Source organism: Leptinotarsa decemlineata, unplaced genomic scaffold, assembly GCF_025532065.1.
Source record: "Leptinotarsa decemlineata unplaced genomic scaffold, Ldec_3_MD MMD2_tig00026282_RagTag_RagTag, whole genome shotgun sequence".
NCBI classification, from domain to species: domain Eukaryota; kingdom Metazoa; phylum Arthropoda; class Insecta; order Coleoptera; family Chrysomelidae; genus Leptinotarsa; species Leptinotarsa decemlineata.
In genome coordinates this window covers 9,118,352-9,144,381 of record NW_027412668.1, presented here as the reverse complement: position 1 = coordinate 9,144,381, position 26,030 = coordinate 9,118,352, and the positions used below count along the sequence as shown (strand labels likewise).

The 26,030-nt window shown below is 35.1% G+C and overlaps 1 protein-coding gene across 4 annotated transcripts in view; it reads right to left on the bottom strand.

Moving 5' to 3' along the window:
* LOC111514936 (lachesin) overlaps positions 1–26,030 on the bottom strand; it is a 355,844-nt gene that overhangs the window by 41,431 nt on the left and 288,383 nt on the right. For all 4 annotated transcript variants that reach the window (XM_074179769.1, XM_074179771.1, XM_074179770.1 and 1 more), the window contains one exon: positions 11,405–11,692. In XM_074179769.1, coding sequence (XP_074035870.1) covers positions 11,405–11,692 — 288 coding nt within the window. The remainder of the gene's footprint in view (positions 1–11,404; positions 11,693–26,030) is intronic.

The window sequence follows — 26,030 nt, the reverse complement described above, 5'->3', positions numbered from 1 at the left end:
GTATATCCGAGACTGGCTTGAACATTTAAAGTTTATTTCTTTAGATTTAATATGTTTATGACCGATTAGTTGACATTTTGTCCCAAAGTTGACAAAAAGGTCAGTGAATTAGTAATGTATTATTTTTCTCGAAAATAAGCAAATGAATTGTGTCGATTTTGTTTGGAGAATATATGTAATCAAAATTAGCTGGAGTAAAAAGTTATTCCAACCCTCTGTCTACAGTATGAAGTACTATTCAGATGCCTTTTACTGATTGCATCAGCAAAACTTAAAGACAAAATTTAAGTGCGGTTCTGCTTTCATCCAAATTCTGCATCACTAGCTTTATTCTACTTCAGTAATATATAAAAATGGCGGTCATGTATCTCGGGAAGCCACGATATTTATTATAGGTATATTTCATGAACTAAGCGATAAGCCTGAACATTCACAATTCGCGGATTTATGCGGTGGATCTGACTAAGACTCGACTTGTTATTTTTTGGTTTTATTAGCGAATGAGTAAGCCATTCACGAATTCATTGGTAATAACATTTCAAAAATCTGACGAATACATTCGATTTTCAAAAGTGAATCTCGAAGATCTTTGAATTTTGCAAAATAATAGCCATGAGTATTTCAGTTTTGCTGATCAATCTACAACCAGGTGAGTTTTAACTAAATTAAAACCTATCTAATAGAGTCAATCCATTCTCTTCAGTTTCCTTCTTTCATTGAGAACTATGAATATTACTGGAGTTTTTTCCCAACATCAAATCGTTATTTTTAACACTTTGACACGTGTTTCGATCACCAAGTGATCATCTTCAAGAGGAAGATTAAACAGTTCAATCTTCCTCTTGAAGATGATCATTTGGTGTTAAAAATATGAATTTTGTTTTGTGGAAAAACTACATTATTATTCATTACTACACCGAAGTTTCCAAACAGTGCATCACAAATTATTTTTGTTAATTGATTCATAACTCAAAATAATTTCCAAAAAAAAATATTTTCATATTACGATCAGAATTTATCAGTTCGATATTCATCAAATGCCACGGAAGAATCATTATATTCATTTTCATTAAGTTTTAGGGTTAATTCATCTACTTACTTTCTTCTCAAAAGACATTAAATCTCATCTCCGATGATGATGGATGAATCAATAAATTTGTCTTTTTAGTATCCCAAAAAACACCCTTCATTTCATCATCATTTTAATGAAAGTATGAAATAAGTTGAGGAAACATAAGTTTCTTCATCATCACCTAACATAAAGACGTAACCTCTGATAGTAATACAACTCCATCTTCCGTTTTTGCATCAATTAGATAATATTTCAGATGTTTCAATGATTCATTACTATCGAGGTTATGAGAATCATTCCTTCCATATAGTTGATGCTAAGCCATGACTAGTTTCGAAATCCTTCAGAACCTTCATTTTCCTTCAAGGATCCATTCAATGGTTGCATATACATCAGAAAGTGCTAACGAATGTGTTTCATATGAATAAAAAACTGGTGAATTCACGGGCATAACACTAAAAAGCCAACCGCGAAGGGTGTGTTTCCGACTTATTGGCGTATTGTAGCCAAATGCAATAATGGGTGAAATCTGGTTCAGAACAACTTGTGAGTGACTAGCACTCCTAGGAACAGGAAATAAATGCTGTGAAATGCTGAGAATAAAATAATTTCATTTATTATTTCAAAAATATTTCTTGGTAGTCAAACAGTCTAACAAATTAACCTTTCACTTCATTATTTATCATTCACTCAATTTTTTCATAGTTTATTTGGTAATATCATCAAACTTCAGTCATTGCACCTACACTTGTTGATATTTAGATCTGTAATTACATTATTCCTTTCTCCAATCGCCAGTATTTTAAGACCATGGAGGTCTGCTTTGATGACTGTGCCTTCCAAACCTTAAACACATTAGACAAAAAACTGTACATTCAAATGAGAAAGTATTCTCTCCACTGGATGAATTTCATCACTTTAAAAGAAAGTGCTGCAAACACTCGTTTGATCCTGTTCATACAATGTTGATACCAATTTTTTCCAAAGCATTGATAACAAAAATAATCAGATATTTATGGAAAGAAGGCACTATACATTTATTATTCAGGCTTTGAAAACAATATTTCTCAGGAGGATACATGAGAAAAACCTTCATCATTGATTTTAGCATGGTAAAAATATCAAGTAAATAATTTTTTTATCAATTTACTCTTTCGAAATGTAAAAAAATGTGGTTTGATGATAATTCGTCTCATTCGTTATCCTATATCCAATTTCACGAATCAACTCTACTGTTTGAGAATCACAAGATCCAAAAGGTTCAAAATCAAATTCAATTTTTATATTTTAACTCTTTCATCATTTCTGCAGGTGAAGCAGTCAAACCACTAAAAATAACTGATAAATGAAGCGTACGTTTTCACACAAGTATAATTCCAAACAGGTTTTGCTCTTTCTCGAAACCTCCAGTCACTTTTCATCATCACTAGGAATAACCCATGGTGCAGAAATTTCAGGGGTCTGCAGGAAATGGCCAACTCTAAATTAGCAACTCCATAGATTCTCAAAGAGATAACTTCATCGCAATAAACACATTAGTTTGTGCGGAAATATCAAAACTCAGTTAAAGACCAACTCCTTCCAATGAAGTGCAAAAGAATTCAACTCTTAAAGCACATAATATACATTTTTGAGAAATCCTTTTGGATACGCATTCTTGTTGTTGGAGTTGAATTCTTCAAATTCAATATACACAAGTTGGATATGTGAAAACCTGAATGCTTTCTCTTCACAAGATAAGTGGAGTCTGGTATATAACCAAACATGCTGAACCTCTTCCAGAGAACTGTCTATCAGAAGCAGAGGTAAAACCAATTCTATTATGTTGTCAAAAACCACATTGTGTTTTTATTGGATAGAAACCACTTCTTACTATAAGCTACTCCTGTACTGAAACTCCATTACAATAGCGATCTTTCAGTAGCGGTTTTAATAATTCAATATATTATTTCGTTACATCAGAATTTGCCATTGTCATGGCTCGTATGCAAAATACCTGCGGGACTGTTCTCCAAAAGTCGTTTCATTCAAATGAATGGGTATCAATCAAATGAGTGCGACAGCTATTCCCAAGTCTTCGAATAATTTATGAGTGTGACAGTGAGCGGTTGTTCGTTTTCAGGGAGAGAATGCTCATCGTAATTCTATCTCTGCTTTTTTTGATGGTATGGTGAGTGTGATACTGTGTACGACGTCACCATTTCCAAAAATGATATTCCTGTGTACATCCTCAGTAGACAGGTCTATACTATGATTCATTCATTGTGTGAACACAGATGTGAATATTTTTCTAATACGAACCTGAGAAAGTTTTCTACGAATATGGATGTGAATTGATATTTCACATGTGAGACAAATTATAATCTGAATGAAAGACGACAGATTCAACAATGAAATAAAAAAAGAAATTCATCGCAGAGAGAAAATGTCAAAAATACTGTCAAATTATCAGGAGAATTGTTTTTTTTGAACGTACTGCGGTAAGTGTTCAGTAACAAAATATCGACCATCAAATAGGTCACATCAATCTTCCAGGGTACAGGCTGAAGATTATGCAATATTACGAGAAAACATCAATTTGAAGCCTCTACAAAATGAGTGGATTGATGTTTTCATATAGGGGCACTGACGAACCCACAAGTGACATCAGGACTGGTCTGGAAATGCTGTGGAAATTTGAAAAACTGGCGAGCAGAAATAGATTTACTGTACAGTGTTTTTTTTTAATGCACACCCCCTTTTTATTTTTTGAACGGGTCAACTAAAAAAAGTGAAATTCGGGATAATGGAATAAATGCATGAATACTTTATTTCGATGTGAAATTGACAGATGAAACTTCCAAGATGGCGACTGGGTGCCATCTGGGAAAAAAAATTAAATAGATAGAGGGGTCTTGTGAAACATCATTTTGAAGCTCCTGATAAATACTTCACAACCCTGTAATATAATGTCAATATCTTCAACTAGCACAAAATGGCGGAACTTTCAATAATTGCCTGAATACATTGACATTTAACTACATAATATGTGGTAATTAGCTTGAAGCCAGTTAATGAGGTAATCAAAATAGTTGCCTTGAACTTATACGAACAGCCTATTCGATATTTCACGCAGAAAATTTTCCAATACAGTAACTTTTTTATTAGTCAGTGGGCTATGCTTGAAGACTGGCAGTAAACAAATCTAAAGAAATGAACTTCAAACGTTCAAGCTAGTCTCGAATATACCTACACAGTAGGTTGAATGGACTTACGCCTATCAGAAAACAACCACTCCCCCTGGCTAATACCACGAAGGGCGTTGGATTATATCCGACCTGAAAATAACCTGCATATGCAACTGGCAATACAACTGAGAGAGTCGACGTTCAATTTTGCAACGAGTATACTTGCAGACCGGTTTCGAGCTCATTCCCTCGTTCTTAAGAACTTCGATCGTAATACCTCTTTACAAAGGTGGTGATCTAGAGAATCCCTCGAACTATCGCCCAATTTCTCTCATTCCGTCGTTAGCAAAAATTATTGAAAAACTGGTAAAAATACGTTTACCAGAACATTTGAACTTCGCTAATATAATAAGCTTCAAACAATTTGGATTCCAGTCAAACAAAAATACTCATGATGCCATATTTTCATTTTTATATGAAGTGTATAGTAACATTATTAGACGGGAGATTACAGCATCAGTCTTTTGCGACTTCTCAAAAGCATTTGACTGTGTTAATCATGAAATTCTTTATCTCTATGGTATGAAGGTATTACTCATAAATGGTTTGCTTCTTGTCTATCGGGTAGAAGTCAAAGGATTGAATACACAACAGTATCTGATGTTTCTATCATATCTAACGGAGTACCACAAGGATCAGAACTGGGACCTACCCTATTTCTACTCTATATCAATGACTTGACTACCATTGATATTGAGGGTAAATTTACTTCATTCGCCGACAACACTACAATATTATGGCGCAATACCAACACAAATGATCTCAATAATGCCATTTGCTCTGATATTTCCAAACTTTCAGATTGGTGTAAGGCAAATTTATTAGCTTTCAATGTCTCAAAAACTGAAGTTTCATCCTTCAATTGCATTCTTAATAATATTCCTCTAGCGTCGAATTCGAATGTGATTGAGAACACGTCATGCAACAAATTTCTTGGGTTATTAGTTGATAATAAATTGAAATTTGAGGACCACATAATATCTCTTAACAAAAAACTTTTATCTGAATGTTATGCTGTGGAAATAACTTTTAACAAACTAGGACTAACTGCAGCTAAAACTGTCTATTATTCATTTGTAGAATCACATCTGAGATGTGGGATACCTTTCTGGGGGTAAGTAATCAAACTAGACTTGAGTCAATTTTCATTCTGCAGAAAAGGTCATCAAGATTTCTCTGTAGAGCCAGGCGGCGAGGTTCTTGTAGGCCTTTGTTTGTAGCAAACAAAATTGTATCACTGTATGCTCTATTCATTTTAGAAACAGTTTGTATAGTGTATAAACATAGAACAGAACTTCCCTCTATTGTCTCTCATTACACCACACGCCAGACCCTAAATTTGAGTCTTTCCATACCTAACACTACTTTAATTAAAAATTCTATATTGTATAATGGTCTCAAGATGTATAATCATCTTCCAAACTACCTAAAATGCGTAGTAATCTGTACTGAATTTCGAAAATCTACAGAGAATTTTCTTAGCAAGATGCCCTATTATAGTTTGCAAGAATTTTATGACGATACCTTCTGATCATATTTTATACACTTTTCTCTCTATACATTTTTTTTAATTTTTGTGTTTGTATATGTATGTATGTGTGTATATATATGTGTGTATATATATATACAGATAGAGATTTTATCGAGTTTGTATGATACAAATCAAGAACGAAATAATTCGTGGACACAACACTCAAAAAATAGGGGCAAACCGCGGACACGTGTTTCATATATATATATATATATATATATATATATATATATATATATATGTTTATATATTCATATAGATATATTATTTTGTTTATATTTGTTTATATTGCATTTATATTGTATATAATCCAATGTTTTTCAGAAAATGCGACTTTCAAAATTTTTATTTTTATATTTATGGTAGGACTCTAGATATTTTCATCAATCTACTAGCTTATATTCTGATTTCATGCACTTGACTATGTTTTTTCTTTCTCAAAATGTTCACCAAAGCTTTGTCAATAAGAACTTTTCTTTGGACAATAAAGCATATTTATTATTATTATTATTATTATAGCCATCAGTGCATCAGTGCAAGATAGTGACTATCATCGACCTGAAGTCAATGATATTTCATAATTGAAAATCGGAATTCTTTCATTCCTCTTCCTAAGTTTTGGCGAACAACAAAATGTCACTCCATTTAGTGGACGAAGTACTAGTACTAACCAACTGCATATCCGTTATTTGCCCGATTCCTCTGTATAGATTTGTTTACTGCCAGTCTTCAAGCATAGTCCACTGACTAATAAGGAAGTTTTTCTTCCTTATTCACTTGAACACTTTCCGTGAAAGTGTTCAAGTGAATAATAGAAAGCGGAAAGCGGAATAGTCTGACCTAACATTATCATATTCGGTTCGGAAACATTAATCATATTGGAGAAAATCGATACCTGGGTTTTTCAGCATTTCATTGAACCTGGTTACTTTCACCCCAATTCGAAATCACTTCTAGATCCTTCACCTCCTGCAGCAGGTGAAGATGTGCCTCCGTAGCCGATATCCTGGAATCCAGATGAAATGACGAGACAAATGTGCTTTCGTCAGCAAAGCAATAAATTGGATTCTTGATTTTTTCCACTGAATCGTTGGTATACAATGAAAAGAGAGTTGGAGACAATATGGATCCCTGAAGAACACCAGCGTCAATGGTGAAAGTATTCGAGAAGTATCCACCGACAGCTACTTGCAGGGAAAGTTCTTTCAGGAAGCTGAAGTGCCATACACAAAAAGGAACCTACAGGCCATAGCATCGAAGTTTGGCCAGCAAACCCACATGCCACACACGGTCAAAGGCTTCAGAAATATCAAGCGCAACAGCTCTTGATTTTTCAATCAGCTTTCAGTTTTTCTATTCGTTCTGCAATCCATCCGAAGATTTGAAGTTCTATAATTTTTTGTTTACTGTGTTCGTATAGTTAGCTATTGTATCCTATGATTTGAAAAAGTAGATGTATTAAACATATCTTTCAGTCAGCATTAAATATAATATCAAATGAACCCTATTCAGCTGTATTTTCCGCTTTTCCAAAGAGAAACTATTCTCTTGAAAGTGTTAAACTAACACTCACTCAAGAAGACGAATTCGCTTCCTGAATTCACAATGCAGACATCAAAGGGAATTCGTTATGTTATCGAAAGCTAAAATATCAACTCAAGCGTATCCGACCTTTGTTTTATCGTCGCTACTATTTAATTCCTTGAAGTAACTCGAAATGTATGCAGCAGGGATTGCATCTGACACATAACAAGGTCGAACGTCACGCGAATATAAGGACTACGCGAACATAAGGATAATATATGTAATTGGGAGGAAATCTATTCCGAACAGGAGTGGTATTGTGAAATATTGCTGCATTTGACAGAACGTAGATAGGGTGAATTTGTATTGTAATTAAGATATAGACCAGCTGAAAAATTTATACAAATAGATGGAGAAATATGTTTCGAAATGAATCGATTGATGTTGCCGTTACTATTTGGTAGGAGATCATCTTGAAAAACGAGAAATGAAAATTTCTTTCATTCGTAACTAAAGTTACAGCAGTTCCGTCCTATGAGGATATTTGAGACTCAAACACTGAAAAGAATTAAAAAATAAAAGAAAATTATAAAATATTTTTTTTCACTTTCAGAATATCCTTAAAGGCAAAACTGTGATAATCCCCTTCACCAGGAGGAGAAAATTGGACGATCTAACGCCACTTTCCCTCAATGGTGAGATCATTCCATTTGGAATGGAGCTGAAATATCTTGGCATTGTCCTTGATAAAAAAACTCACCTGGAACGCTCACATGGAAAATTTTATACACAAAGTGTCACTGCCCCTATGGACATGCGAAGGATTTGTGGTGGAACTTGGGGTTTAGATCACAAACAAATCCATTGGATTTAATTGTTAAACCAGTGATCACTTATGGTGCAATTGCTTGGTATCCGAAGGCTTTACAGAAAAGCTCAGAGAAAGCTCTCTGGCTCACAGAGACAGGCATGTCTGGCCATCAGTAGTGCCATCAGTACCACACCGCCAGCGGCCATGGAGATCCTTCTAGATCTACCTCCTCCCCACATTTTTCTGGAGAGTGAGGCTAGACTTGTACACATTGCCAATCGCACAAATCAATTTAATGCAGAGTGCAACAGACTGTTGGTTGACACTGGAGGTCACAGCATTCTGGAAATGATCTCTAACGTCATGCCTCCAACTGTCAAATACCAACTGCCTTAGGAAGTACTGTTCCAGACTAGGACTGAATCCTCCGGTAGAAGGAAATATTAAGAGCAGATAGTTGTTGGTTCACAGAGGGATCGAAAACACCTTCCGGCTCCGGTGCAGGTGTTTTTAGTAGTAGACCCAGGACAGAGGTATCAACCTGCCTAGGAACATATGCCACTTGTGTGCGGATAGATTGGAGGAATCCAACCTCATACACAAGTCAATAAACATATTCTCGGACAGTCAAGCGACGAAGGAAACTCGTGGCTCCTCTCGAACAACGTCTAAATTGGTAGAAAATTGTTGAATACGACTCTCCCCAATAGGAAGACCTGAAAGATTGTCTCTGGTTTGGATTCCTGGTCATACTGGCCTGAAACGCATTGATGCTGCTGACTCTTTTGCAAAGGAGGGTGCTTCAAGGGCCTATAGGCATCGCTATAGGCTTTTCCAAACAAAGATTTAACACCTGGATGGCAAGAAGGACTTCCGGTAGAATATTCCAGGATTGGCTACCAGGGCGTTCATTCACCCTCCGAAGCTTCATACCAAACAGTTATTGGACTACAATAGGGATGAACTACGATGTCTAACAGACTTTCTTACAGGTTACTGTAATTTGAATCATCATATGCAGAGACTTGGACTGTCGGAAGATAGTGTGTGTCGCCTCTGTTTGGAAAATGATGAAACAGCAGAGCAAATACTTTGAGCCTGCCCCACTGGGGACTGAATCAGATCTTTAGAGTCCGGCAGAGCCGTACTCTTACCATTTGGCATGAAAAACCACTCAGCATACAAACTAATCGGCTTTGTTAAGAAGTTGGGTTTATTTGGTCGAGTGTGAGCCACAATAAACCTATAGTCGAATAGACTATATGGTCGAATAGACCCACTCACTTTGTACCTAACCTTACCTAACTTATAAGACGTGACTGCAGTAAATTTAGTTACGAATAAAAGTGGTGAAAAACAAAAATTTTCATTTATAATTTTTCATGTTTCAAAATAATCCTCAGTTTTATTTCAGTTTCGAAGAAAGGAATGAAACTAACTTTTTGAAGTTGAATAAATATAATACAAAAACTCCTTCAACAAAACGGAACTATATCATCGTAAGATAATGCAACTATAGTTATAGAATCAGTTAAATCTTCTTCTTGAAGATGATCACTTGGTGATCGAAACACGTGTCGAAGTGTTGAAATAACGTCTGTTGACCACCGCAAGGTGGTTTACTTAAACCACTGCAAGGTAAAACATAATTTTTTGTGAAAAATTCAAGGCATTTCGTTGAACTACTAGGGGAAATCGAAGTCAAAGAGCAGGATCAACTGATCAGTTTCGACGTGAAAAGCTTTTACATCAACGTACCTGTGGAAGAAGCAATTCAAATCCTACAGAAGAATTAGCAGTAAACGACACCTTTATAATATGGAACCATGGGAATGCAGAACTAGACACTTTCCTGAAGCACATCAACAACGTAAGCTTCCATCACTTTCACATTGGAGAAGGAAGTCCACAACAAATTGCTTTTCTTAGACGTATTGGTGCAGAGGGCCGATACTAAATGGGAACATCTGTATATCGAAAACCCACTCACACAGGACAGTATCTGAACCAGAAATCCAACCACCATCAATCGACTGAGAGAGAAATCATCAAGAGTCTACTAAACCGTGCTTTCGGGCTCTGTTATACAAAAGAAGGTCTCGAAAAGGAACTAGACATCATCAAAAATGACCTTCAATGGAATGTTTATTCCAGAGTGATGGTAGAACAGGCTTTACCTAGAAGACAGCAAGAGCCCCACAAGGAAGAGAAGCCGCCACAACCAGTACTTGTACTTCCCTACATCAGAGGATTATCGGAAACGATAAGAAGGACTGGGTCCAAGTATAACATCAGCACCTGCTTCAGATCTGGGAACACTATCCGTAGCAGCCTCACAAAAATCAGGCAACCAAACGCAGACTACGATTCCAAGAAATGCTTTTACCGGATTCTCTGCGAGTGCGGAGAATCATACATCGGTGAAACTAAGAGGACATTGAAAGTTCGCATTGCTGAGCACAAGAAACATACACAGCGAGGAGAAACCAGCAAATCCAGAATAGCAGAGCAAGTTTGGACTCATCAACATAACATCAAGTGGGCTCAAGCTGAAATCATCCACAGAGAGGAACACTGGCTTGGGAAAAAATTTAAAGAAGCCGCCTGTATGTTGTCCAACAACGCGTTTAGTCAAGCTAGCGTAGAGATATGTAACATATGGAAACCTTTAATCAAGCTGAAAACGGTCATCTCCCGCTTAAACCAATGAACCAGAGAGAGAGAAGAGGAAATACGTGAAAGCACTCGAATGATCTATAAATAGTCAGATCTCGGAGGGATAAGTCCAGTTATCATCCGACGACGATTGTGGATACTAACAATCGAAACGTTGTGACGTAACTTGGTTTGGAATCTTTTAATTTTCATTTTTCATTTTTTGTTAATGATATTTTTTAATTTTCAGCTTTCATTAGTATTTCATTTTTTTATTTTTTTGGTTGGCTTGTATGTTATTCCTTTGTAATTTCAGTTTTCTGTTTAATAAAATTGTTATTTTCGGTTAATTTTTTTAATTTTTTCAGGGATTTCAAATCAATTTATATTATATCAGACAATGGAATTCCGAACTGATGAAATATACATGTGAATAATATCTGAGGAGAACAACGTTGAACGGAACAGAAATATTTTCTGGTAAAAATAAAAATCCACCCCATTTTTTGAACATAGTGGTACGAGTATTATACTAATAAGTACATTCACTACTATGAGTACTTATAACTTATTTTTTCATTCACCTTCAGTGGAGTTCAGAACGTGAACGTTGACATAAGCTGGGATCGCATTGGAAGGATAACAAGTGTAGTTTCCATTGTGACTGGTATCAGCTTCCTGCAACTGGAGTACGCTGGAAGATTTGTCGGCTGTTACGCTTACTCCGGTGTCATGGTTGATCATCCTTTGTTCATGGTACCAGAAGACGTAGCTCGGAGGCTCAGTGGAGTGCTTCAAGGTGCATACCAGGCGCAGTAAAGAACCCGCCCTGATGTGTATGTCGGGAGATCCAATTATTTCCGCTATCGCCTCTGAAACAAAAAAAAACATATTTCAAACTATTGGAATTTACATGTATTTACGTTTCATTACCACTACGACAGTGAAGTGATGCATACAAATTAAAAATGCTCACAAAACTAATTGAGGTGGGAAAAATTATGGAGACAGATAACTTTTGGCCTAAAAAATACAATATTCTGATGAGCACGAACAAAAGCCTGTGTATTTAGTAGGATTTTTTTGTAAAAAGTCTTTCAAAAGGTATTAGATTCACTCAAAGAAATACAACATAATGATGCTTTGCCTTGTTTCACTTCAAATAACTGATATAAGTCATCTGTTTTTACTGGAAAATAAAATAAAAATTATAACTATATGAAAACAAAGTCAATACATTTGAAACAGAGAAAATTGAAGTTTGCTACATCTCTAAAATACACATACAAATTAATCCGTTTTTTATACTAGTTTCAAGGAATTGGTGAAACACGGTGAATTATAAAAAAATTGCTATATGGGGTATGCCAAAAGAATATTTTCAATCATTGTTACCACCAAACTTCTGTTATTTTCAGATTTTCTAGTACCTATCTACAATGAATATTATATAAAACAGTGAACTCTGCATCATTATAAAAAATATCCAGATAAATCGTATTGTTTTTTAATTGGTATGACTCATATTGAAACATTTTAGGATGGAACAGTAGCCATTATTTTTGTTTGAAGGTGGTTGACAATGTTTCGTGATGCATTTCATCAATTCAAACTTCCATTGTCTAATATGATATAAATGTTCAACCTTGATTTTCATATTATATTCCACACCTCTCTTCCTCCCTTACAGTTTTCAATCCTACTAATAATCCTTCCCCTCTGAAATTGTTGAGTTAACGCATGATATTCTCATTGGAATCGATAGTCACTCATTGTTTGAACTACACAGTTTCCTTCTCAGCCTATTCATTTCACATAATTGGTTGTTTTTCTTTTATCTGTGATGAAAACTGTTGCTTTCTTTTTTGCTTTTTTCCTCTAGTTTTTGTAGAAACTATGATTGATTGAAACTTAAAACTTGATCTTGAAAAGTATTCGCCAAATAGACTTCTTTTCAAATTTCTAATGACACACATTTTGAAACGTTCATATATTAAAATCGTCTATATTTCTATTTGAAATGTACTTGGATTGATTACTGCCAGAAGAAAATAACTGTGGCAAAGATATTTTTCGGGTTTTTTGGTCAAGACCTGCAGGTTTTTGAGCTTGAAGTTTCATCCACTACCACGGTGGACATTATCAAAGGCGATTAGGTATTGAACAAAGTGTTTTCGTCCTCTGGGCATATATTACTCTGTTCAGTATGTGTTTCTGCTTTCATTATATCGGTGGTAAGCGTGGCTTCATGCCTATTACCAGGGTTAAATATTCTTAATTTGTGTACGGTTCAGAGTAGGTAGCCAGATTTTATTGATGTTTATGCCTTCTTCTATCAAAACATCTTATACAGACATGATTCTAAGCTCAAAGTATTATAAATCAATAGTATGCTACATAGACTATTGGATATTCCTGTTTCAGGAAACAATTTTTGAAAAAAAACTGAATTTCAATAAATAAATTGCAGTCAACAACAGTTACTGGATAGAAACTATTGACTGTATTTTTTTCAATAAACTATAAAAACAAGCTGTTCCATTAACCTACTTTGGTGAATCCACCTGTTTTTTGAGAAAGATTCGGACTCAATATACAGAACTGTTAATAGCTTCAAGACATGTATTATTAACGACAACGACAAAGTTCAAGGTTGATTAGATGAAAAGTAAGAGTATATGTGTTGAGTATAGAACTAGTTTTTTTCAAACATGCTTTTGGCAGAGGGATGTGAGTTCAATCATGTCTATTACCCTCACATATGAAGGAGATAAAATTCAAAACTCAATCTATTGAAACTCGCAGAAGTCAAATATTTGAATTTCCGTAACATTCAGTCAATAACTGAACAGAATTCAATTATTTTCCTGTGTTGAATTTATATCCAAACTTTGCTTGTTTCGCAGCAAATGTTAAGTTGATATTCTGTTCTTGACTATTCAATTATGTATCGAAAGAAAGATCTTTAGTATTGCCCTTTCAATGATAGTGGCGGTAAGAGATGTAAAACCGTTACTATGATAATTATTTGAATTTGATAAAGATAAACTTCAGTATGTCCACAAAAAATCATGCATATTCGACGTTTGAGGGCATTCGATTATCGAATTTGTATTAAATTATTTTTTGACAGGAATATGAACCTTTATGTCCATATTATGTCCAAATGTGTCCAGCTCAAAATAATGTTTATATCCATACTTAGTACCACTCAATACATTACATTTACATTTACATTACATTTTTAATTCTTCATACTCTGTTCAAATATGTCCACTTTGAATTTATATTATTACCTATATCTAGTACTTATTCCAATGGATTGATTGGTTTTATTCAATTATATTCTGTTCAAATGTAGCTATTTTAACTTTATATCTCAGTACTTAATTTAATGCATGAATCCCATTCAATGTCAGATTCAGTATTCTCATTCCTTACACACAGGCAGATTATTTCGCCTCGTAACATGTATTTTATTTGTTCACTGTTCATTTCTGTATGTACATGTATATTTACTGTAAACAATCTTGAGAAAGTGAATAAATACATATTATTATACTTATATATCATTTCGTTACGAATATCTCCAGGAACAAACAAGTACTATTTGGCTCTCCAAATATATTTCAGTTACAAGAATATCAATACTGCATATATTTCTGGAAATTCATAGAACTGGAAAAGTTTCTGGTTTATTTTCAGGATTATTAAATTATTATTCGTTCTTTGAAACCCTCTTCTCTTTCTATCAAACCTGAATTGAAAATCTTTTATAGATCAGAAAATATAAATAGAGTCTTTACTCTTTTGCATAGTACAATAAATTTCTCCTTGGTCGTTCGTAATACAAGGAAAAAGTAATAGACTCAGGGTTCAATCGTTTCTCATACGTAGGTGTACAAAACCTTTGAAGTACTGCTCAACAGACCGTCTGATATTCAAACACCTTTCAGATTTACTGTCTGGATTTTATGTTAAGCTCCAACGGAAAATGTAAATATTTCTCGAGAGATGAGGGCGAGTATATAGTCATTAGTTAATGGAACGTTTTCTGAAACATAGGAGCTAGTAGGATTGTTTTTTACGATTTCACGTTTTTTTTATCGAAGGATTTTTCGTATATCTACAATGGGCTTTATTTAACAAAAAATTTTTGTTTCAAATAAAATCGCAATCTACTGAATTGACACTTCAAATATTTTGCGTAGAGCCAGAAGTAGTTTCTGGAGAAGAGTTTTCACCATAGCCACTATAATATACAGGGTGTTTTTCACAATGTTTTTCTGGCAGTTTCTCTTCATTTATAAAAATGGATAAACGACCAAGAAATAATTGTGAAGTGAATCAAAAGAGCCAATATAAAATGTAGAGGTAAGGCTTCTCTGAATTTGGCAATGAGTAGATCACTATGTTTTCCAGAAGTGAGGACAATTTGTTCAGAAGATTGAACGTTTCTATAGTGAGAATACAGAGATCTGGCATCTACAAATAAGTTAACGTGATAGTGAAAAAGCATATTTTCAAATTGATCTCACCCACAAGCCACACATACCTCATAGCGGCACAAAAATATTTCATACAAGTATCTCAAAAAACTGCCAGTGTGAGCCCGAAACAGCCATTTCCAACTGAATTCCATGAAATTATTGCATCTTTGTAACATTAGGTCGAGTATTATAAATTTAACCTGTCACAAAAAATATTGGAGGGATTAGATCTGGTGAGTACATAGGCTACTGTATTGTATCTCTTCCACCCATTCATTGGAGCCCATAAGTATTCAAATGCCTCGTGACAATTTTGAAATTGTTTGGAATAGTAACATCGTTGTGTCATCACAAGGTTCTCCATCACTCCAATGAAATATCTTCTAGCAGTTCGAGTGAGTTCTATTGTTGAATCTCCAGGTACCGTAAGCTTATCAAAATTTCAAAGCAAATGTGGTTCAATTATGCATGCCCCCATTGAGTAAGCAACAATACAAATTCATGCCTCAGAACTCCTGTTGTCGATGAAGAGTACTTCAACTAACTCTCATCTGCGAGTGTTTGCAAAGAAAATGTTAGGTAAGCAACGACATCAATATATTTCATGGATTAGATGTTCACATTTTCGTCCTTCTACAACAAACGTTCCATCGGGGGTTCCTATCAGGGCAACGCAAAATGTAAGCATATTCATCAGGCATGAAAATGACCAACACACTCTCTTTTTTCCATGAACACTTCGCCAATGAAATGTCACCTATTTCTCCACCAATTGATTTCTATTGAAAACGGAACGACTCGTTCCTATAGGTTCTTCCATCAGACGCTTCATATCTTTACATTTGAATAAAACAAAGTGGGTATCAATTTTTTTTCTTTCTGAAGACCTACTGATGCCATTATATATGGAATATAAAATCGTTCAAATGTTCGCCACGGCTTTTCTGGGTGAAGCGCATCTGAAACGTTCAATTTTTTGTGACTCTGGCACATAAATCAGGCCGAACTTGACCGATGGCATGGGTTATGTTCAAGTTGAAAATCGCTGTGGTTTGTGGTTAATTCGCATTTACCTGAGATTCAGGAAATCAACACAAGAAAAAGTCTAACAGAGTCAAAGCGCACGATCTCAGTGGCCAGTTGACATCACCTCCACGTGGGATGACCATGCCCCTAAATCGCTCGTGCAGAATATACAATGTGGCCTGAGCTATGTGACAAGTAATGATGTCCACATCTCCACATTTTTAACACACTACTTTGTAAACATCATCTTTCAATATAATTAACAACCATTAAAAATGTCTGTTTCACTGACAGCTGTACAAAAACACTTTTTCCAGGCACTTCCGTCAAATATGGATAGAAAAGCCTATTATTCTGATCAAACACTCCGTGAACTTTACATAAGCTTGTTTTCAGTTGTTCCTAATTGAGCCTCAACTAACCCAGATTAAAACCAAACACCTTTTATTCAGCAACAATATAATTTAAGATGCTAGAGCAGCGATTCTCAAACTGTGGTACGCGTACCACCAGTTGTACGCAAAGCACTTAAAAGTGGTACTCTATAAACTTGATTTTAATAAAAAAAATTCACAAATGTTATCTTTTACGTTATGCATAGCAGCGCTGTGAGTTTGAAACCGCAAGCGCGTAATGTCTTATTCATTGTTGGCAACACTGGAATCGCGGCAAACTACCGCTGCCCTTGATTCACGTCATCAGTTTCCTCGTGGCCGTCGGTCGTTGGGTTGGTTTGGTCGATACAAGTGATTTGCTGTCACTGATTCGTGCGAATTTTTGCTTATGAAAAATGGATAAGTGGCTTAAAAGAGACGAAAGAACATCTGAAAATCCCGGACCATCGAGCTCCACTTCAGAGTCGGAGCCTATACAGGGTGTTGACAAAAACAGTTCTTTCAAAAAACTAGAAGTAGCGATTAGGAAATATGATCCTGAATACATTGATATGGGATTTACATTCACGAATATAAATGATGAGCCAAGGCTCCAATGTGTAATCTGTTTAGAAATTCTTTCTAACCAGTGCATGAAACCTTCGCTATTAAAACGCCACTTTGATACAAAACATTCAGTATTAGAAAATAAACCTAGGGATTACTTCGTTCGGAAGTTAACAGAGATGAGAGGCACAAAAAAATTAATGTCGAATTTCACCGGCAGCAACCAAAAAGCAGTAGAGGCATCCTTCCTCGTGAGTTTAAGAATTGCGAAGTGTGGAAAAGCACATACCATTGGTGAAGAACTAGTTCTACCTGCCGCAAAAGATATGGTAAAGTGTATCTTTGGTGAGAATTCAGCTGAACAGCCCAATATTATACCATTATCCAATGATACCATACGTCGTAGGGTTGAAGTAATGGCATTAAATGTTGAAGAAAAATTGGTAGACCGGATAAAAAATAGTATTTTTTTTTGCAATACAACTTAATGAGAGCACAGATGTAACAAACTATGCTCAGCTTATGGTTTATGTGCGATATATATTTCAAACGAAAATCGAAGAAGAGTACTTATTTTGTGAGGCGTTAACGGAACGAACTACTGCTGATGAAATATTCAAGAAAATCAATGATTTTTTGTGGAAAATGGACTAGACTGGAAACAATGCGTTGGTTTTTGTTCGGATGGTGCTCGAGCCATGACAGGAAAATACGGAGGTGTAACTGCCAAAGTGAAACTGGTTGCAGAAAATTGTACTTTTACCCATTGCAGTATCCACAGAGAAGCTTTGGTAGCAAAGCGAATGCCCGATCAATTTAAACATGTTCTCCATGAAGCCATTAAGATAGTCAATTTCATAAAATCTCGAGCCTTAAACTCGCGTTTATTTTCAAAACTATGCTCTGAAATGGGAAGTGATCATATTCAGTTATTCAGAGGTAAGATGGCTTTCAAAAGGAAAAATGTTGAACAGGTTATTCGAGTTGCGTTCTGAAGTCTCTGTATTTTTAATGGAATCCAATTTTGAACTGCGTGATCGGTTAATAGATGAATTGTGGTTCACAACACTAGCTCACTTAACAGACATATTTAATCGATTAAATGACCTGAACTTAAGCTTACAAGGTAAATCAAGTAATCATAATTTCTGTAAATGACAAAATAAAGGCTTTTATCAAGAAATGTCATATGATGAAAAATAGTGTTTCAAACAAAGACTTACAGTCGTTTACTAATTCAGAGAATTTTGTGGTTGAGCATGAAATAAAGATTAAAGATGATCTTATTTTTAACATAAAGCAGCATTGTCAAATGCTAATTGATAGTTTTGAAGAATATTTTGACGAAGACTATGCTCAGTTTCTTCGGATAGCATTCCTGAAACATTAAAACAGGATGAAAAAGAGTCCTTTATAGAACTATCTTGTGATGGGGATTTGAAAATAGAGTTCTCAAAATTAGAATTGGCCGAATTCTGGCTAAATATTAAAAATGAATATTCAGCCTTAACAAAAAAAGCATTGTTATTTTTACTACCCTTTACGACCACCTACCTGTGTGAAACTGCATTTTCTGCTATGCTACAAGTAAAAAGTAAATTTCGCAGTAGGCTTAATCTTGATCAAAATCTACGAATGAAACTAAGCAATATTGATCGTGACATCGATTTCCTTGTTGCAGCTATTCAGAATATTTGGACAGGGTTAGACTTTAATTCTTATTTTGTAACAATTATAATGCCCTTCTTTGAATAAATACATTTTTTACTAAAATAAGTAAATTTTATTATCTACTTTTCTAATATGTGGTACGCGATTGACGCAGAATTTATATAAGTGGTACGTGTAAAGAAAAGTTTGAGAATCGCTGCGCTAGAGTTTTATTGTTCCATTAGATGAAACCATGCGACCGGCTTTGGGAATACCTCACGATAATCCCTGAAGCAAACCTCCATTCAGAAATCTCTTCAACGTATAATTAAAACACTATTCCAGGAGGAAGAGGATTAATGGATTCATTTTCAGGACGGTACTCTAGAAAGAGTCCCTAGGTTGTTGATTATAAATCTTATGAAATTAATTGGAAAAATTTCAATTTCCGAAATCAGCAACATAGATTTCCCTAATAGAAAATGTTGACTTTATGATTTGTAATCATTCCTATAATTTTCAAATATTATGAATATTTCTTCTTGCCCGTTCAGAAGTGAGAAACCAGGAATGAGATCGGCAATAATCTCAAAACATGTCCATGTGAGATGAAGGAGTATTCACAAACTCCTGATTGAGCGAAAAATAAACAATTTAACTTCGTGGAAGTTCATTACCGCTGAATGCTCAATGTACTAATTGTGGCATTTACGTTTGTTTGAAGGTGGTTGACAATGTTTCTTGTTGCATTTCATTCGTTCGGACTTCCATTGTCTAATATGATATAAATTGATTTGAAATACCTAAAACAATCTCTAGAAAATTTAAAAAGTCAGCCGAAAAATAACAATTATATTAAGCAGAAAACTGAAAATACAATCAAATAAAATGCAAGCAATGACCAAAAGATCAAAAAATTGAAATAATAACCCCCTTGCAGCTGATTTTTGTCAGAAAGACAAATGGGTTCCTGACTAAAAGGTGGTGGCCCTTCACGGGGTACTCCTACTTGGCTGGGATGGGATGGATGAAAAATGTGTTCACCCGTTAACAGGGGACATGAGGGTCTCATTAGACAGAGTGTCGAGGCCTTCTATATCGGAAGAGGTCGTCTACAGCATAATCTATAACTTCCCTAACTAACGGATATTTGTGAGTTTCCGCGCTATCAAAAACTCGTCGATTTCTCGACTGGATGGACTTCTGAATGGAAGGCAGCTGCAAATCCCTCCGGATGGTTACATTCCGCATAAACCACGGAGCATTCACAATCATCCGTATTAGCTTATTTTGTAATCTCGCCGGGATAGAGATGTTAGACGGAGCCGTGGACTTATTCCTCCGAGATCTGACCATTTATATGTCATTTGAGTGCTTTCACCTATCGCCTCTTCCCTGTCTCCAATTCATAGGTTTTAGCAGGAACTGACCGTTTGGCGGGAGTTGGTCGTGTTACGCTTGATTAGAGGTTTCCATATGTTGCGTATCTATATGCTAGCTTGTCTAAATGCGTTGTTGGACAACATATATGCGGCTTCTTTGAATTTTCTCCTAAACCAGTGTTCTTCCTTGTGGATAATTTCAGCTTGACCACACTTGATGTTATGTTGATGAGTCCAAACATGTTCTGTTATTCCTGATTTGCTGGTTTCTCCTCGCTGTGTGTGTTTTTTGTGCTCAGGGTACACTTGCAGGGTATTTGGTAGATGCAATTATGTGTTTCCAGATCTGCTAATGTTCTCAATTCTTCACAGATTCTTTCAGGAAATTCAAATCAATTCATATCATATCAGACAATGGAAGTCCGAACTAATGAAATCGTGCATTCACGTTAAGTAAGCCTCCGTCCTGGATTTCATTAATTACCTATTTATTATTTTAAGAAAATGCAGTTCCACATGAACTCAAGTTCACGAAAAAATTCTACACTATGAATGGTTTCATTGTTACTGTTCCTACCTTAACCGAGTACAAAACGTTTGAATTTTATTAGTTCAAAATCACATTGTCTGATATAATTTTACTACGATGTAAAATCTATGAAAGAACAAATAGAATAAGGATGAACAGCTGAAATATCAATTATATCAAACAACAAAACGAGAAACCAGAGAAGAAACCAGCAAATCGAGAATAGCAAGGCATGTTTGGACTCATCAACGTAGCATCAAGTTATCCCAAGCGGAGATCATCCACACATCCACTGGTTCAAGCAGAAGTTCAAAGAATGTGCATATAAATATGTTACCCAACGGCTCATTCAGCCAAGCAAGGGTAGAGATACGCAACATATCATATTGAAACCTGTCATCAGTGAAGGGGTGAGACGAAAGAGGGAATAAGTGAAAGCGGTCGAAAGATTTATAGTCATCTCTTGGAGGACAAGTCCAGTCACCACCCGAACACAATTGTGGATACTAACTATCGAAACGTCGTAAATTATAACTTATTTTGAAATCTTTTTTGATTTTTCAGTACATTTTCCAATTTTTGGTTTATTTTCATTTTCATTATTTTTTTTACTCTGTGGCTATTTTGATTTTGTATCTTGATCATTTTATTCGTTTTATTCTATTTTTATTTCACGTTTTATTGCTTAATATGATTGATAGTGCAGCTACTCATTCTAATTTTTTTTGCTCTTCCATAGATTTTGAAGTACGATTATATTAGACAGTGGAAGTCCGAACTGACAAAATTCACCATGGAACATTGTCAACTACTTTCAAACAAACGTTCATTATTATGTTCCAGAATACATAAACGAATAATGCGAACTTTATAACTTCATTCAGACAATGTTCATCACATCTGGTCTTCCTTGGAAGTTTGAGATGAAAGAGTGAAGTTAGTGAAACATGTTCTATATGAAACTTTTCGATATCAATGCATTGGCTCTTCTGAAATATTCTACAATGTTCGGAGTATCCAGCAAAAGCGTAGCAAACAAAGTTTTTGAATGCAATGCCATATATTTCTTATATCATTCGGGTACCGTCGGAGAATTACTTTTAAACAAACAGTTCAGGAGTTTTTCCGAAAATAACGTCGAAAAATAAGTTTATTACTATTTTCAGTGAAAATTAAAAATGTTACAAATTATCAAATAGGTTTTTATGCCAGACGTATCGTTTAATACTTCAGAAGACATTATCAAAGGCATTGTGGTTCATGCGTGCATCGTCCTCGATGCTCATTTCACCGCGTTGAAACTTAGCAAACCACTTACCAAGCCAAGTCTTTACTTCATTTCGCAGAAAAAGCAATGCCTTATCAACACACGAAAATCTTTTCTATCCATTTTCTTCAAAGTAACAAAAGTTGCTTCACTCGAAATGTTCCATCCCACAAACTAATAGTCCGGCAGCTGTGAAATTTGTACACGTTGAGAGTTAGAGTTAACTAAAAATCATATGTATTTGACACTAGAGTTAGCTTATGAACTATTCATTCCATATAGTATTACTTCTTTAATTGACGACTTGTTTAATTTGTGGAAATTTATGTTCATTGAGGATACACTACAAAAACACACTTTTGTCTATTCTTCACGTAATTTCTTTATTGTTGACTAGTTTCGGCTATTACACCATTTTCAAAGTTTCGAAAGTTTACGCCATTTTCAAAACTTTGGAAATGGTGTGATAGCCGAAACTAGTCAACAATGAAGAAATATCGTGGAAAATAGACAAAAGTGTGTTTTTGTAGTGTATCCTCAGTGACCATCTAGTTATCTGTTTGCATGGAAGAGGAATCTCTGCCTTGATTTCTTCCTTCCATACAAACAGATTGTTGGATTCTGCCATTTATTCTTCGAAATTAGTATTCTCTGTATTGAGTGACCATTCAACCTTATTTTTTTTCTGGAAAATGGTTAGGTACACGAAACTATTTTCTCATTCGAACAAAGAGTATGAAACTTTAGAAATCATTGTTTACGAGTCAAGCTTTCTGAAAATTTTTAATTTCATCGCTACCTAATTTCATTATATTCCTCTTTCAAATCTCTAATCATTGAATCCAAACGAAAATCTTCAAGATCAGAAAATACAGGAAACAACATGAGGATTTTCGATCTTCGACTACGTATCAGGACAAATATATTCGACGTCCCCTATTTATGTCACCTTTTCCAAACTGAACTGAAATCCCGTATCGAATGTTAGCACATGCCTTATCCGCCATATTTATCCAGCCAGTTAAGGGTCACAGGTGGGCCCTATAAGCAACTCTCGAAGAAACTGGGTCTAGTAACTACCTACCTTTTTTGTCATGTAGATTTTTCGGCCACGTGTGCACTTTTACAAGAGGCCTGAGCTTTTTCTGAGTAGGTATCCCGAACGTGCCAGATGTATTTCTCGTATAGCTCTCCTCATTTTTTATTCATGATTTGTGCCTACCTAAGTATAAATCAATTTGTGGAATGGAAGTTTCATAAGAATGGACACATTTTCGAGAGATCTGCATTGGCAGGGATTTAGAACCGATAGGATTTGTACATCTGGTTGTCGAGATACTGGAAATCCTTTTTTCTAGATTTGGCTCTTCCCGGAAATTCGCAATGAATATCAAATTATTGGGTTCATTCGATGATTGGGGATATTGGTCGTGAAACTCAGTGGAAAACGTTTTCCCCGTAGATTTCTCGGATATTTCTTGTAAATTTATCAGTAGAGTGGAAGTACACACCTGATACTGTTACAAACCATCACTAATGTTGAATTCATGCAAGAGTTATTTCGAATTGATATTTAATGATCTCATTTGATCTGTTTTTACATTCGTGATGGATGATGTCAAAAACTACTGAAAAATTATCTCACGCTTAAAAATCTACAATATTAGCGAGTAGTACGAGTTGTATTTTGTTTTCATAGACGTGGAATTCATTCTTTAGCGTTCATTGCATTATAGTACTTGTCAGTTGTTGTTTCCTTGATAATTATCAAATTTGGAAATGCTCAATAAATCCTTCTTTTAATCGGGATAAACTTTAATTGATTTTTCCGTTGACAAATTATCAGTAACTATCCAAAACATTTTATTTTCTCATCTACAGATTCATATTATAAACAATTCAAGGCAAACTAATAACGAGATGAAAAAATCAATATAACATCAGTACTTACAAACAGTGCGCGTGGCTTTAAAGTTGAATCATACAACACCTTTTCAAATCAATTAAAATATAGAATCGAAAGATGATGACATTCGTATCATATGACTGAATAATTCCACAATGAAGAATGAATATGCACAAGAAAATTCGTCTACGAATGATACAAATCGGACCTTCGGTTCAGAAATTACGACGGATATAAAAAGTTGTGGACTTGAACAAACTGAATTGACATTGTGTGGAACTTTATCGATGATCACTTTTAAAAAATAGATACTAATATAAAGGTAAAAGTTTGTGAGGATGAATGTATATATGTTTGTGGCTCTTTCACGCCTATACGACTGAACGGATTTAGATGAAACTTCACATAAATACAGCTTATACATCAGAATAACATATAGGCAACAATTAACAAAGGTATTGTGTAATTTTGGGCGTACTATAATGAAGTATTAAGTAAGTCGGAAAAATTCTTGCTCCCTAAGAGCTATCTTGACGTGCGCTGCCTATACCTACCGTTGGAGTTACATGCAGATGATGTACCGTAAGATTGTTCATCTTGAATAGTTCTAAATGAAAGTCTGCGATATCATATATCTACCTCTCATATGGTAGCCCATATATGCAAAATACTGAGCTATAAATACAATTGAATCGGATACTATTTTCACAATGCACATTTGAAAATATCTGTCAAATTCTTATAAAAATGTATACAATCGTCGTTTTTGAGTATTTAATATAGATAAACTTTGTCTTTTACACTACGTAATTTGAACGAATCGTTCAAAATTTTTCACGATAAGATTAACTTGACGCAATGCAGTAAGCCATCACGCGTCGCTTCTACTATGACTCAATGAAAGACGATACGCGGGGGTAGAGGGGCGGTCTAAACAATGAAGCGCCATCGCCGAGAACGCAACCCGAACGTGGGCAGACGTCGTTGACGAGTGTGTCAGTTTTGCAAAATTTCATTATAGGTAACATAATTCATTTCTTGAAGCTATTCATAACTTACTGCAGTTGGCATATTTCTTTATTTACTGTATTTTTGAAGTAAAAATATAGATTACTAGCTGTTGCCCCCTCTTATTTTAGCAAACAGCCGAAGCTACTGAACCCTGAATCTTGTAATATGTAGGTAGGTTCTTTGTATAGCGTGAATAGGCATTGATGCTTTCTTGAGAAAGTAGTCCAGAAAAATAGGGGTTCAAAGATTGTATTGAATTTTGTCAGTTTTGAAATTGGAAACCTGAGGTTTTGGGTTAATCAAAAAATATTGTAACTATTTGTTTGAAATTATCTATCACGAAACTTGATGTGACGAACCAAATTCTACACAGGCAAAGCCGCGGGCAACAACTAGTTAATGACAACACTCATTCAAATTCAAAAACTCACAAATGAATCCTGTAGTTCAACCATATTCTGTAGTTATCACATTTATTCCACTCGTTAATTCATGCAATACAATTGGTGAAAATCGATGAAAATCAATATCGTGTTCAAGTAACACTCTGTTTTGAGATTATCACTCAACTGTTTACAAAAGCGTAACGCATGATTCGTTATAAGATAGCTTCTTCAGGTGTTATCTGAGTATCCGTTTGTGTGTCGCTTGTTCACAATTATTCGTGTCCTAGTTCCAACTGTTTTGTAGCACGATGTTGTCTCGTTTTTATTCATATGCCACATTCAAATATTCGTATTTGTTCGTCATCACATGCTAGTATTTTTACGTTCGCCTCACAGAAGTTCAAAGCCATCGCGCGAATCGATGCACATGGCATGTGCCATTGTCGGTTCGTCCAATAGCGCTACTAACTTTGCCAAGAGCATAACAAAATAGTAATTCTTGAACATTCTTGAAATTATTTCTTTATCACAGATTACTGTGTATGGCAAAATGCGTCCATGGTGATTTTGCAAAACAAACTCAATAAATTGCAACTAATTTGACAGATATAGCTTAAACAAG